This window comes from Phalangium opilio, unplaced genomic scaffold (assembly GCF_054372755.1).
Source record: "Phalangium opilio isolate 3A_F unplaced genomic scaffold, DU_Popi_V2 ptg000070l_1, whole genome shotgun sequence".
In the NCBI taxonomy this organism is placed as follows: Eukaryota; Metazoa; Arthropoda; class Arachnida; order Opiliones; family Phalangiidae; genus Phalangium; species Phalangium opilio.
In genome coordinates this window covers 6715639-6732055 of record NW_028324182.1, presented here as the reverse complement: position 1 = coordinate 6732055, position 16417 = coordinate 6715639, and the positions used below count along the sequence as shown (strand labels likewise).

At 37.2% G+C, this 16417-nt stretch overlaps 1 protein-coding gene across 2 annotated transcripts in view; it reads right to left on the bottom strand.

Annotated features, from left to right (window-relative positions):
- The window catches only part of LOC149661317 (adenylate cyclase type 1-like), a 57480-nt gene that overhangs the window by 22092 nt on the left and 18971 nt on the right, over window positions 1–16417 (bottom strand). For both annotated transcript variants that reach the window (XM_089842794.1, XM_089842795.1), the window contains exons 3-4: window positions 10060–10209; window positions 9647–9765 (exon numbers count right to left, since the gene is read on the bottom strand). In XM_089842794.1, coding sequence (XP_089698920.1) covers window positions 9647–9765; window positions 10060–10209 — 269 coding nt within the window. The remainder of the gene's footprint in view (window positions 1–9646; window positions 9766–10059; window positions 10210–16417) is intronic.

Genomic DNA, 16417 nt, shown 5'->3' with positions numbered 1-16417 from the left:
TTAGCTAGTCAAGTCCAAAAGCTTTTATTGAGTATCTACTTTAATATAGTAGTTTTCTACTTGGGATACCTACTGAGAGCTCTAAAAAGAACAAAACCGAACCAAGCTTAAATCCTTTACTTCTCAAAGGTGCCCTTAGGGAGACGAAAGCCTTTGTACGTGGGACTTATATTGGGTAATAATAGGAAAATTCCAAAATATATTGTGCATTTTTTCTTCGTGTTCCCTTTTTTAATAAGGGATCAGAAAATCGGTTTCTATGTATACTATCCAACGCCAATAGGTCGTGTGTCGTCTTTTTCAGTTGCTGCCTGCGCTCAAAAGAAGTCGAATTTACTTCCTTTTTCACCATCCTCATCCTCTAAGTAAAGCTTTCGGCATCGGGATCGAAGAGATTGGCTCCGTAGAGTCTGGAGACGTTATCAGACCACGTCGCGATTTTTTTCTCCTTCCCCCATACATCCTTTTCAAAGATATCCATCCTCTTCTCCCCGATCTTCAAAGGACAGAATCCTCGATCCCGCAGCCTCTAAAGATCCCTTAACCGCGAGGTGGCGGGCCGGAAGTCATTGGCGCCCTCTATATGAAAAGGAATATGTACTGATAGATAATATTAACGTCTCGATTTAGCGGAGAATAATCTTCCAAAATGATTGCCTCAAAGAACCTGGTAAATGGGTGATGGCATTCAACCATGAATAAGTAATTTGTGGTTTATCTTCTCTCTATGGGAGAATGTGTCTAAACACGAACGTCTATACTCGCGTGAAATCTTGTAAATAGTGTTTTATATTTATGAATTAAAGGAAACTAAAAGCTAGCAAGATTTTTATTTGAAAATTAAAAATTTATATTTAAAATTTATATTTAAAAGAATTTATATTTAAAATTCGAACCATGTATTCATCTACAATATTTCGGAAAGGGGCCTCGGGCTAGAGTTTTCATTACAGTTTACATAGCCTAAAGACGTCAGCACAGAGAGAGGCCTTCTGTAACAATTACTCCTAATCTTGTTTAATAACGTACAAAGATCCATGGTTGCAAAATATTCCTTATTTTCCTTTCAGTTTAGAAAAAAAGAAGTACATGACGAGGCAACAAACTTACAAGGTATTAAATTACATATGATGTAGGCAATGCTAAATTTGGGTTGATAGTAAAATAGATAGGAGCTACTCATTGCTACGATGCTGTCAAGGAAAATTCCTCGGGGGCATATTTGCATGCAAAAATATTAATTCCTGAGCTATCTATCCTCTAGTAGGAGTCTGATAACATCGTTGTACCTTAGAGATAAGCGATAGAGATACACTCTCACTAAATTCGAAAGAGGGAGAGAATATTATATAGCGGAGAATCGAGAAAACTTTTTTATCTCCATAAACTACTTTTGAAAGAGTACTATTTTCCGCCTGAATAGAAAAACTAGAGTCGAGAACGAGTGGAGAGATGCTGAAGAGGTGGAGAAACGGAGACTCTATTACGAGGAGTCTTACTAAGCCTTTGATAGCGCATCATCAGGAAATGCTCTTACGAGAATCTATGACCTACCTTAATCACTTCATGACAAGCTCTCAGTAATTAGTAACAAACTTATGGAACATATCTCATGAAATTATCATGAAAAGGGTCATATAGCTCGTGAATTTACGTGAACATCCGAGAGGAATATATATATATATATATATATATATATATATATATATATATGCGCCACGTGATTGTTGTTCGAGGGGAGGGGATAACATTAACAATGGTAACCTGGGAACGACATAGTACCGTAACCGTTTTTGTAAACTTAACAAGGGCTCCCCTTAATAGAGACTCCGTGGGTGTAGTGGGATGAGAGCGTACAGCGTAAAAGAGTCAATATTGACTGTTGCCAGCGAGCGTCGATGGCAACCATAGGAAACTCCCTACAGAGGGAAGAAGATGGAAAAGATGAAGAGGGAACTAGAGGAGAGGATGAATATTTCCGATATAAAGACCGCAATAGAGAAAACACCTCCCGAAACAGCGTTACACCAGCCAGTACACATGTTAAAATACAACTGTGGGATCGTTTATGAGCAGAATTTTCCAAAAAAATGTACGGGAATGGGAAAAAGGAGAGCCCAGAATGACCCCTTCAAACGTTGTTTTTCCCTGAAAAGACAGAGTGCATGACTTAGTATTTCCAAATCAAATTGTAACGCCATAATCATAGTCACTGTTGGTGTCGAATGGCTAAATCGTCTTCCATTTCTGGAGAGTTTACTTCGTGATATTTGGTCATAATCTCTTGACGAGATGTTGGATGGAAACTGCCAACTAGGGAAATTTGATACGAAAATGCATAAAGAGCTATCTCTCTCCTGAATCTCAATGCAAACTCCCCAAAGACGGATTGCATATACGAGCAAACACTAAATTATTCCGTTTCATATGCCGTGGGATGTAGATTTTCAATGTTGATGTTTCGAGTGTATAAACCAGGTATAAAGCGCGCGCGAGCTAAGTATTAGAAATTTGGAATTCGTTAAAACTACGTTTTAGAAATCATTAATAATGGATCAAAGAGCTAGTCTTCAAAACTAGAAATACACGCACCGCACCGCATCCGGGCTTAATTTATACGACAAATATCAAAATATAAATATTTGGATAAACTTTTATCGTATTGAAATAAGACTTATCAGTGGGACACACATTCGATAAATTCAAGTATAAATGTCGTGGTAAAGGTACAAAGTCGATTAATACGGGTGCCAATGAAGAAATGTGTCAACTCTATCTGACACAGTCTACTATTTTCCAAAATTAAAAGTAAATCAACCTTGAGAGTATTTTTTAATATGAACTCCAAGAGCGAATGATAAATAGGAGATATAGTTTTAAGAAATTAACCAAAAATGGCGGCGTACAAAAGTATGTTGCTTCATAAACGTAAGATCTTACAGTATGTCATCAGAAACATGACATAGGTACATTTCAAACTAACCTATTCAAATTATTCTTAAAGCGTACATACAAGTATTGCTGAAATTTAATCATAATTTATTTAAAATACGAAACACCTACATGTTGACGTACATGTTTTCAATAGCGACACAGGAAAATACCCAAAAATGTAACCCTTTTCACTTCTTTGCTTTCTAAAACCGTCATGAGAGGCTAAGTTCTTTACCCTTACATAATTTACTTTCGTGACAAGGTTCAGCGTGCGTCGACTAAAGCGCATTGAAGCCAGCCTTTCAATCCATTTGCTAACCTAACTAACTTCACACCCTTGAGAGTTTTGGGGGTGATAGTGAGGTTGCTAATTTTGTATTTGAGATCAGAATTGATACAATAGATCCCAAAAGGGAATTAATGTGACAGGGTGACGTTTAGATCTATACAGTATAGTTTCTTCTTACTTTTAGAGGAATGTACATCTTTAAACCATGGTGCTATTTTGAAAAGAGGATCAACTCCGGTCTTTTCAAATAGAATGCAATGCACTTAGGAAGGAAGCGAAATTTAAGAGAGTCTTTGCAGGGCCCAACAAGAACCGGAACGAGACCATAGGGATCCATTCTATAAGATTGCGATTTATCGACTAAACCGATGGGGCGATACTTTGGTCTAGCCTCCAGCCTCTTATTCGCGCCTTTCTCCTCACTAAACACTGTCTCAACCTTAAGTTTAGTCTCGCTAAAGAATCTAGAATCTGCGAGATAGAAAATATCTAGAACTAAAGCTGTCCGCATCTTAAAGCTAATCTCCGGAGCAAACTAGAATTTGTCACTGTGAAAGAATAGACTTATTCTAGCGTTTATTCTAAGGCGATAAGCGTATTTTCATGGTTTTAGATCTTAAGTTCTCAAAAATTTATAATTTTCATTCGGGGGATCAAAACTGGATCAAATATCGGAACGAACAAACTTTATCACATTTTTAATCAAATATAATTGGATCAAACGAAAAGATAATATCGATAAAACGTTCGTTTCAGAAGCGATCTTAACTTCTATATCAAACACAAATTTGATCACGTTTAGGCAAGATCCAATGTCAAATTTATGGAAGAGAGTTTATTTTAAAAATTTGATCAAATTATTAAAATTGAAATAACCGCACTAGCCATGTAAAATATGATGTGTTTTAATCCTTGGTTTATGAAGTATCTCTTGATGTTAGTTTTTAGGGCAAGACAATATTTGATTACGAGTCTACTCCAGCTCCAGACGGAATAAAAATTTAATTATCCACCTTGGGACTCTACACTTTATAGTTCAAAGGGACATAATAAAATGGGGAAAGATGGGGTGTTGGAATACCTTAAGAAAGCCTGGAAATAAGTATATTATATAGTCTACTGTTTCAATTAAAACCGGCAAGACAGATGAACGTTAAAACAAAACATAATTAAGGAGTGTACGGTTTAGTGTTATTTCAAACAACATGAGAGTTTCAACAAATTTACTTCAGCAGAAATTAAACAGAAGTTTCTTACGTAAATTCATTAAGTATCTAACTAAATTGTGGAGACCTGAAATTAAAGACGGATTTAGAGGCACAGAAGTATCCACAGAAGGCATTAAAAGGGATAGGTAGGGGTGTGCGAGTAGTGGTTTCTGATTTCCGTTCAAATAGGATTCGAATTTTAAATTATTTGAAACCCGAATCTTAACGAAAACATTCAATCCGTTAAATTTAAAATTGGGGCCAATAATTGCCGAGTTCTGGAACATTTACGCATCCCTAGGGTTAGGGATAAGCATATAAAAGGCTACTGTCGTCAGGGTGGACTTAAGAAGACACTAGAAAGCGACGTATCTAAAAACAAAACGAGACCTTCCTATTAATTTGCTTAAATTAAATTAATTTTGCGCTGCAAGAGCTAATATAAGTATCTTACACGCTTGACAAACGCGAGGTCTATCTGAAGTCGAGTGAAGTTATTCATTCGAGTGTAATAACAAAACTAGGAGAATGTCAGACCTCGTAACTGAATTTCATGCGGAAAAACACCCCCGGGGGCAAGGGCTGGATAAAATTGCAAAGTTGGTTAAGCCTAATCAAATAAAAACAATAGAGTCGAGCTGAGTACGTCCTAATTCCGTGATGTCTGTACCTAGAGACTTCTTTTTAGTTTAGTCGCATTTTCTTCATTTACTTGCTTTTGGCTTTTAGCACCGTAAATGGGTCATCCGGGGTTGACCTGGTCCATTCAAACTGAAGTAGGAGCTCCTATAACTCGCGTAAAATATGAATTTTTGTGATTTATCAAAACAAAGTTTTCATTTCTTCTAGAATTTGGTTTCAAATTATACATATTTCATGAAAGACGTTACCCCAGAAGTTCATTTTCATATAACCTCCATTCGAAAGGGATGTATCTATGCAGAAGTACGTAAAATCATCCCAACATTACTACTGTAATGTTCCGTATCGTGGATTGAATTTTCTTGAGTATAACATTAGTGTTCTATTCCTGAATTCCTATACTATTCATACTCCATCTCTAAAAAAAGGGGGTTCCACTAGACTTCGTAGAACATTTATGCACAACATTTTTATCATAATGCAAATGAAAGTTTCACACGTCCTGTAAATGCCACTTCTGTTTGTTCTCATTTCGGCCCAACTCGCTATAGCTTACTCTAAATTTACAAAATTGTATTAATGTCTCTAGAAATACGAAAGGGGATAGGGTAACCCGACAAAGACAGTTTAAAATATTAAAGATGAAGAAGCGTACGCACTTCCGATTATTCCTGAAGCTCGGTTACCCGCGCCTCGTAAAATATTGACTAAAATAGCATTAGGCTTACCCCATCCTCTTCCAGGGTTCTCCTGAGTCTGGAGAAGTTTCAGAAGAGAAATAATGCAAGGAGTGTACTGTAAAGAGCTTCTCGCGAAAGCTAAGCCTCGGCTTGGTAAGAAATATATATATAGAGAGAAGAAAGTGTGGGAAAAGGGGGGGGGGTTGGGAATCTCTTTTCATTTTCAATCCTATAAGAAGGACCCTAAACAGAATTCTATCAAAGCCCCTAATGGTACTCCAGGCGGTGTGTCTATGTATACTGGGATATAGGAGTCCAATCTCGCGCGCGAAAGTCATCACCATCAATTCAAACACCTCTTCTAAGAGGAAACATTACTGGACTAGGGCTCCCGGAGCTTTCTGGTCAATCCCGTGGCGAAGATACATTGAAGACGATACCTTACATCCGCTTTGAATAGTTTTAAGGATAAGTTTATAAAAGGACGAACAACGTTTTTAAGAAATGATTTTGACGTTCTCTCTCTTGCATCGCAATGTTGCCTAACACTGGAAAAACTCGCAACCTCTATTAGCACTTGGTCCTCAGGCGTGATAATAGGACACTGACTTTTAGGATTGAGATAGAACTAAGTCCCCGGATAACTTTAGGTAAACAAGGTCCGAGAAAATCAGAGAAACCCACTTTTCTCGTCATGGTGTGAGAGTATGGGTTGGATATAGTCACTATTATAAGGGGACTTACCGGACTAACAAGGCGAGAGGGTCTTTACTAGGACCATCGCTTAATAGCTTCCCCGAAAAAAAGAAAGAGAAAATATCTAAAGAGAAAGGTAAGATATAGTTTAACGGAAAAAAAGAACCCGAAAAAAATGCTTTTTGATCCGACTGGCCGATTGGGAGATTTCAAGAACGTATTATTTTATAAGACCCTACTTCTAGATACAGATTGGAGGTAAAAACCCAAAGGAGATCCTACAGGGGTTAAACCACGGATACTTAACATTAATTAGATTGATGGGGTCAATTTCAGTCTAGTAGAGTCAACCCACGGCCAACCGAAAAACATATGAGCTGAAAAGGTTGACCGTGAAATTCCATATTCAATAGCGTTCCCAGAGAAGGGATAAAGACCCTATGAAAAACGAACCCAGACAAATCACCAAATTTAGGTACGAAACTTTGCCCAATCTAAAACGGAATTAAATTTGGAAACCACGCTTATAGTATTCACACCACCTTTTAAACCTCCCTCTCTCAACCTTGCTTGTTTCAAGAGTGAGATTTGTAGAAGATGGCCAAGGAGCTAGAGTATAAAAAAAAACGTAATGGAAGGCCGGAAAAAGAAACGTTCTGGTTTTTTGTGTCTAGCTGAGCTCAGCATTCATTGATATCCTAAGCTTCACTTAAGCCTCGGATTTCAGGGAGATATAAAAATAGCTAGCTTTCAAATCGAAAATTTTCGACTATAAGTCGGGTTGGTATAGTTTGGGAAAAAAACGGACGGAGATCTTAAAGGATCTTCTTTCGTTATACCGAGACAATAGTCCTGGTAAGGGGAAAGTCGGAAAAACCTCTCCAGAGTCTAGATATGCCGTATACGTAAACCGGATATATATTTTCTTTTTTGACTTATTCATGGAATGTGTATGTTCTTTTAACGTTCCCTATTAGGCTATAGCTTCAGGAATTCGTGTATCATCTATTTATTTATATTCCTAGATACTTAAGTAACATACCAACCGTAAGACCGTTTGTTAAATTACCACGAATTTGTATGTATGAAGCCAGGGGTTTCACTCACGATGGTGTACTTATCATTGCTACGCCACTTATGCAAGACATAACTTTAAAACGCAAGCTTAGCGTTACTCCAGTTGCACCACAATAGGCAATAAGGCACGCAATAACTTATAAATAACTCTGCGTGATTGTATAAAGAAATTCCAAGGGGTTTCTAAGAGATATACTCTCTTTTTACTCCACTAAAGATAGTTGTCCCAAGCACACTGCTTGTTTCCGGCACACAGAGATTTTTGCACGATGTAACTCGAGAAGTAACGTTACCTCTTGTAGATAGTTTATCCGACTTCCAACCCTAAAATATTGACCTAAGAAGTTGACCGTGAAAAATAATGCTCAATCTATATCAAGGCCCGTTTATGGTACTATTTTAGTAGGGGGGGGGGGTAGCATAGACTTACTTTAAACCAGGATGAAGCTGTTTATCAGCAGATCACCGCGTAATTTGGATTATGCACGCTTTAAGAGCGATGACGGATTAACGGAATTTGAAAATGAAGGTCATTTCGCGAGAATTTCCGCCTAAAAAGTCTAAGAAACGACGCCTCTAGCGGGAAAGTGACGAAATAAAATGTCTTGCACGAGCCTTGATAGATAAAGGTGGCAATGTCTCAATGCCGTGGTAGTCGCCAGAGTGGGAGACCGGATGAAAATCACGTGGTGATTATGATAAACAAATCATTTAAATCGTTCTGATTCCATAACAAATTTTTTTATTGCCACTGGTAAACCGTAGGAAACCATTCGACGTAACTATGCCTAAATCGCGTTATTCTCCTACTATATTTCAATAATCGATGTTTAGTAATCGATACAGTTAAACCAAACGCAGACACTCTAAAGCTGTCTATATATAGTATTATTTTTTTTTTCTTTCTATAATGGGATTTTGTGTCAGAACGACCCCGAGTTACCCTTACATCTCACCCCGCATAGCCTTGATTTTTTTCGGAGTAAAATAGTTAATGGGAACTTTCAGATGAAAAGAACACGCGGTTTATTAATTTATACCTTGGGGAATTTAATTAAGATAATTTGTTTCGAATTTCTTGTTAGACAGGCTATAATATTAGTATATAAAGACGCGAGAAATCAAACGAAATTAATCTGTTAATTAGAAAAATTCCTTTTCTAGGTTTTTTTTTTCTTTTCTTCTTCTTTTTTAAAAATTAGCTCCGAGGATTCTTTAGCTTTTTTTTAAGTTGATTTTTCCCTTAAGTGTTTCGAGCTTAATTGGATTTTCTTTACCCTTAGTTAGCTTGAGAGCTATTTGTCTTTAGTCGAAAGGAGGTTGGTCTCGATATAAAATGTTGACAGTTAAAATTAAATTGTTAAGAAACCAATTTTCCAGTTTATTCTTTAGGGAGGAATTATTCTAGGACTTTTCGAGTTAGTTAATATCTCTTATTTCGATTTCCGGTTCCTCAGATTACTTGACGATAATTCCGGATACACCGGAAATATTTAAGGTAGTGTTAAACATATATTGAAATGGTTTCCTGTGTCATTAAATTCTAGCGTTAATCTAATACGAATCCAGGGATAGATTTATTTTTAGAAGTAGGAATGGAGAACAGAGTAATCTGGGCGCTCGTCAAAGTCCCGGACCCCCTTCCACGGGACGGAGGGGTATGAAATAAGAGGCGGGTCATAGCGACAGAGGTAAAAAGGAATTGCGTATATTTCTTCATCAAAACGTAGTTTAAGTGAGCAGCCAATAAGATAATTTAAAATTTTCGTTACGTGTTGGAGGGAGGGGCTCTTTAGTGGGCTATGAGTCGGACTGAAGTAAATACTAACCGTTCTCCATTCCTACTTCTAAAATTAAATCTATCCCTGACGAAACTGATTTAAATAATCCTTAGTATCAAAAGTACATAGATTAATATAAAAAGTATCTTTCGTTCACAGTTCCCAGTCTTCGGCTACACTATTCTTGGGTAAAATGGGTTTCTCATATATCGAGGATCTTTCATTGTTTGAACAAAGACAGAGTTAATTAAAGGACGGTCTTAGGAATGTTTTTGATTTTTCAGTTTCCGAGTAATGTAACGAACATAAAAGAATTTTTAAACTATGTTTTAATCCTACCTGACATTTTCGTGTTTCTGTATGTATATCTTGTGAAACTGTCCTTCCCGGGGTGAGACAATGTCCGCTTTCATCTCCATGGCAACGTGTTGCGGCAGGACACTCAACAAAAGACGCTCCTATCACAAAAAAGGCCACCAAGAAATCAGATCACGTCGTACCAAATAAAAAAAGAAAACAAGAAGATTCTTCAAATAGAAGTCTCCCATTGACCCCATGCCGTAAAAGTTCACATTAGAAATAAACACAAATTTGGTTCCCTCGAATCAATAGCTTAGTTCGACCCAACAAATCCCTTTAAAACACGCAAGTTACGACGCTTATTACAAATAAAAACACAAATGGCAGGCTTTAATAGGTTGAAAATATGAGAAATGTTAAAACATCAAATTTTTAATTAAAACATTATTCACCAGTTTTTCATTTTCATCCTCCATTTCTAATCGTGCGTTTATGCAATTTCGTGTGTCTAGAAATGCCTTCCTCTGAGCAGCCTCCATCAGTGTATGAATAAACAGACCAACAACGTTGACGCAACCAAAGATCAGTCCATTTGCCACCAACTATAAAAACGCCAAAGAAAATAAAAACATAAATTAGAATTAATGACACGAACGGAACCTATTTTTAAAATAACATTACGCAAATAGATTTAATTAAACATTTTCAATCCCCGTTTGTAGAAGCTATAGGTCATTTGTGTTAGTCGCGTACGGTGTTGTACCACCATGTATCATTAGCGGTTAGTGTCTTTTGACGTGACCTACAGGTATCAAACCATCCAACATTGAATTACAATCTATTAACTCTTAATATACTAAAGTCACGCCATACAGGCTGCGGTTAAATTCGTACCGGAAAATAATAACGATTTGTCATGACACGATTTATAAACCAAGTAAGGGCACACCGTGATATTTTGAAATGTTTTAATAGAGTTCAAGGCTGGGATATGCCATACCTCTATCTAAAATCATACGCGTGGATCGAGTTAACGAAAAGAAAGGTGGCATGGTAAGGTGAAATTACTATATAAAAACCCTTAAACTTAAATAACACTTCCCACGGCAACGGACTCTGGTGTATATAGTATCGTAACGGGTTGGGAATACAACTATAACCTTTATAGTTTTATTATTTTCATATATCGGAAACTATTAAAGGACAATCAAGCTGTCAGGGATTAATATAGTCTGGGTGTGTCATAGTTTGCTCAATATTAATAATTTTCTACGCAGAATATGAACTTTATCGCCAATGCAAACTAATTGTTGATCACTTGATTCACTCAGGAAATTTTACTATAGAGACGGTAGGTATCTCAAAATGATTTCGGCATAAAACAACATGAGCCCCCGTTTCCAGTTTAGTACAATCTCGTGGTAAAATACTTAAGTTACTCGAGCGAGAAGTCAAAAAGTGCCGAAGAACTTTTATCTCTCGATGTCACGAGGCGGTTTCTCGCAGCACGCGATATGGGAATTAATCTTCAGGGGATAACCTAAGAAGACGCAAAAACGGAAACTGAAAACATTTTACCGCTTTAGGGTCCTAGTTTTATGACTTTTACAAAAGTTTCAAGTTCAAATTCTTTAGGGTCCTGCAGGGATCATGGGATAACATTAACATACTGAGGTCGCCTATATATCTTAAGTCGTGGTAAAACACAATAGGAACAGAAAAGATCTCTTCCGTTAACTCGAATGCATGCACCTTTCTCTTCGCGGAGCATTTAGTTTTTAAACCTTGAAGACTTGGATTGTGTTTTCCTCTAGTTTTTGCCATTTGGACTTAGTGCACTATAGTGTGTTCGGCACGCGTCGGTGTCTGACATTCTTGGAGCGCTACGTTGAGACATTAGTCACGCGTCTTGAGACTAACGACTCGCGTGCATTCTCGAGCTGGTTCGCTTATACAACCCCTTGTTTCCGACTAAGTTTTATTCCCAAGAAGCTCAGTATACTTGTACTCGAACCCCATGCAGAAAAACGATACGCTTCTCGCATCTACGAGCAAATGTCAAGAAAGAAAAATAGCTACCCTCAAATACCAACCGAAACACGCGGATTCAGAAGCCCGGGAAGAGCCGTGGAAGGAAGGAAAAATCATTATTGAATATGACAGGTTAAGAGTAATTCGCGGGAATACCGGTTAAGAGTTTCTGCAGGAGAAACTTTAAAATGTAGGCTCAAAGAACGTACAATTATATCCTACATTGCAGGAGTAGTGCAACAGAACATTTCTGGATAGAGAGATCGACATCGACTTAGCTTGATATCAGTACCACCTGAAGCGGATAATAGAAGTAGTATGACACGCTGTATCCTCTTAAAACTTTAGTTATGTAACATGATTCTTCCCAGGTTCACCCTTTCTGTTTGCTCTCCTGCTCATCAAACTTCAGATGGGCATCGCACCGTGCGGGGTGAATTCACGATAGTGGTCCTGTAGCTCCTTGTAAATTTTAGACCTATTTGATCTCAAACCCTCGCTCGGAAAATTTCGAGTTAGAGGCTGAGTAACTTCCTCTTTGGTTTTTACACTTGTCTATATATAGTAGTTTTCAACTTATGGACTACAAAAATAGCCGATCATGAAAACTCCGGGGTGTGTGGTATATTTGACAAGGTCCTTTATCTAGAGTGTGTTTGAAACTATTCCTAGAACATTTTTCTACTATACAGGTCAGACCTCTCGTAATATCATTGTTCCCCAAAGTATAAAGAGAAATAGAAAAATCTCATGACATAAAACCCTTTGAGAGTAGAAAAAGCGCCCCTTTGGGATATATTGGACCATAATAGAAGCGCGTAGAAGCTATGACCAGCTATAAAACTACTCAGTTGAAGGAAACACTGAACAGAAAGAGAAAAAGGAATCGAACCGATATAGTCCGCGAGAAAAGAACTAAATAAAACTTGGTGTATTTCTACATTCACCAAGAGAAAACTCGCGAGGCAAAACAACGTATCATGAATCGTCAAAATTTTCTCAAACATATAAAGGAATTTCGAACTAAAAACTATAGTTAAAGACACGGTGCCTTAATGTGACAATCGGGGTTTCAACAGCGTCCTTCTTTTGCGCACGTTTGCTGGTAACAATCGTAGTCAAGGGCCAGACAAACATATAATGAAACTAAAACTTTCATGGGGTCTCATACCACAAATTATACAGATAGGATTGAATATATTCTTCAAGCACGCGTTCATATCGGAACATTTGGGAGCCCAAGGGTCTGGAGGGATCGGACAGCTACCAAACTTCGTGACCAGGACTATGAGATAAAGGCATTCATAATAGAGACAATGATTTTATGATGAAATTCATAACAAAAATCTCTCAGGAACGTAACTTAAGCTTAGAAGTTGGCTAATGTCCGTACCCACGATAGAGTATCACATGTTCTTAAAGAATAAGAAGAAAGCCAGTTAAAGCCCTGTTAGAAGCGCGGATAAGAAAATATCAATATTAGCCCGAAGGAGAAGAAACAAACAAAACCCCGTATGTTTGAAGTGAGCGTAGAAAGACCACTTCGGCTTTCCAGCAAAGGCTGCGTATCCCGGATAAAAACTGTTCTTATGCGAGCGTATATATATATGTCTTGTCCTACGAATTCTGTTTTTCCTGCATTCTTTCCCATTCTATACTCTCTCGAGTCTCTGACAACCCATCAACTAAGAGCCTAACGGAGGCGAACTCGGACACGGATGGTCATTTATAAAAAATGGGAATTACGCTCTCGACAAAATCCGAAGACACATTCAGTTGTCCCGGAGGACGCAACTGTTGGAGTAACGGGAAACCATGGACTTTTAATACTGCGAAGGAAACGACAACTACATCATATCGCACTGTAGAGATAGGTTTAACTGTTAACTAAACTTTACTACAAAAGAAATCAAAACTTAAATTGCTAAATACCAATAATTCGTCTCGAAGATCTATCTCGGGTTAACTCATTTTTTGGCAATGATTACACGTAACCCACGTTACTAATCTGATCCCCTCAGTTATTTTGGTCCTTGAAATGACAACTTCCAGTTTGGGATTTTTGGAGATTTGTATAGCGTGCTTCCACGTCATTTTCGTGACCACAGTACTGGACTTTTTTTTCGAATTTTCGCACGGTTGAAGGAAGTGAAAACGCGAAGGCACAAGTAGGCATCATGACTCAGGAAATCGCTAAGCCTAACAGTAATATTTATTTATAAATTACCAACACGAAAGTAACTATGTTTCTAATTACAAATTTCCGTTCGTCTCTATAAGCCTAGTTTTTTCTGTTCAACGGAAAACCGTTTATTATCCCACATAATTCTTTCTTTACAAGGGATATAACGTCAATTTTAACGTAAGGATGCTTGGGGGGGAGGGTGTTGAAAAAGGAAGTGACCTTTAACACGGGTTGTTGAGTTCTACCCGCTTGAAAGCGTTTTGATGTTTCGAGAACCCAGATAACGCGCTTTTCGCGAAATATTTGAAGAAATACGCATTAAAGGGTTTAAGGAGAAAATCGAAATGAGTGAATTTCTATGGAAAATAACGAAAAGAAAATGTATAGTTACATCTTAAAGATTTTAGTTAGACTGAAAACTTTCCTTTGAAACAATATTTCTGAAAAGCTCTCAATAATTATAGTAGTTTTAAGGATTAATTAAAACTTTAAATATAATTTTTCAAGCTTAACACTGGAGTATTATAATTTTTAACTTTAAAAACCTTTAGAAAGTTTTTTGGTTAAAAAATATTTAGCGTGTAATGAAATCCCTAGGGTATTATTAAGAATTTGATATATATTCACTCCTGAAAATCGACCCATACTAACAATTCCTTATACCTATAGCTTTGGCAAGTAAATAGGGCGCTTATCTGGTTAACTATTAATGTGAATCTTGAATAAACTCAGTACGTAGAATAGGCAAATAGGAAGAAGGATGCGCCGTGTATCACGAAAAACTGCATAAGAAATTTAGTGACGAACAACAGCTGTTCTCGGCTTACTTGAAAATTCGCTTTTATGCTGTATAGAACTAGACCACGAGATTCTGGAAAAGACACCACCATTACCAGGCTTGCGGAGGGAGACTAAACTCTTCTTTACCAAAGAAGTCTAGACTATATACCCTTCGCAAAGATTCTGTTAAGGTGTAGTACATGGTTATTTTTAGGCTTAAAACCCTAAACAAAATTTATGTTTTTATAAGCACCTTAGAGTATAGGCTACATTTTGCGGATTACGTATTTCCAAGAAGTTTAAAGCCCAGCGAGAGCAACACGCCCAAGCACCAATATTAAATTTAAGAATCTTCCAAGATATGTTTTATCCTTTTATGGTATGAAAGATTTCTCAGAATTAAGCTTATTTTTCTAAAAGAATGAGTTTTTCATTGGACTATATGTCTTAGCTTACACTCGGGCTTATTTCAGCTCTCTAAACTTTACAGCGGATTTCTTGTTTCTGAATTTAGTAACAACGTAAATTTGTCGTCACAACACTGAAGGTGCTGAAAAAAACAACAACAGAATTTTGCTTATGCCATCGCGAGGAATTATGGGCACAAATTGAAAAAAAAATCCTGTTTACTTTCTTGGTAGCGTTATAACAAGAGATATTATGTGTTAAAAGAGTTAAAATAAGGGCGTGGTTTTTGGTTACAATTATCTCATGTATGTCAAATTGCATTAAAATTTAAAAAAAAATTCTTAAAATTTAAAAATACTTTTATCAATATCAGAAATCGACAAGCGGCATGCATGCAATTTTTCAAAATTATTCGTATCTTTTCGTGGCATCGTTTTGGGCTTTTGGCCGTAAAAAACCCTCTCGAAATTTTATCTCGATGTACGGTCAATATAATTGATTGGAAAATAATTGTTTCACGTTCCCTTTAGCTAGTGGATTTAATCCAGATCCAATAATTCGGGGCAGAATAGGAAGTCCTAAGAGACACGCACCGTGTCTAAAAACGCCCTTTTTAAAAGAGAGCGAGCTAGATTTCTCTTTACTTCTAATTAGTAACGAATTGGATAAAAACGTCGATAAACGGGCTGGTTCAAATGAAAAAAGTTACGTCGTCCCAGCCCCCTTGAAATTAGTTCAGTGATCCTAACGTTTAAAGGGACGATTAAATGTTCTCCCTCCCAAATATTCCTTGTTTCGCAAAAGATTACGAGTAATTTAAGATATATCAGTGCAGGGATAGATTTAATTCTATAAGTTGGAATGGAGAACGGTTAGTATTTACTTTAGTTATTCCGACTCATAGCCCAGTATAGAGCCCCTCCCTCCAACACGTAACGAAAATTTTAAATTATCTTATTGACTCACGTAAACTACGTTTTGATGATGTTGCTGACGGGGACGGCGAAAAATACGCAATTCCTTTTTACCTCTGTCGCTATGACCCGCCTCTTCTCTCATACCCCTCCGTCCCATGGAAGGGGGTCCGGGACTTTGACGCGCGCCCACATTACTCTGTTCTCCATTCCTACTTCTCAAATTAAATCTATCCCTGATCAGTGACAATTAAAGATTCACAAAATACTGTAATTAACAAGGTATATTAACGGTATCGCCTATTTTTGTAAACATTTCAAGTTGTGTTAGGCCTAAATGTCACGGCTATTTCAAAATGCAAAGTAAAACCCCTAAATTACTCTATGGAAGCTACTAAAGCGAATCTGCTGAACATAAAACCATGGAAAAAAAATTGAACGTTTCCTTCACAAAAAATAAGAATAAAATTAGGATCGTCCTAGAAGAATGAG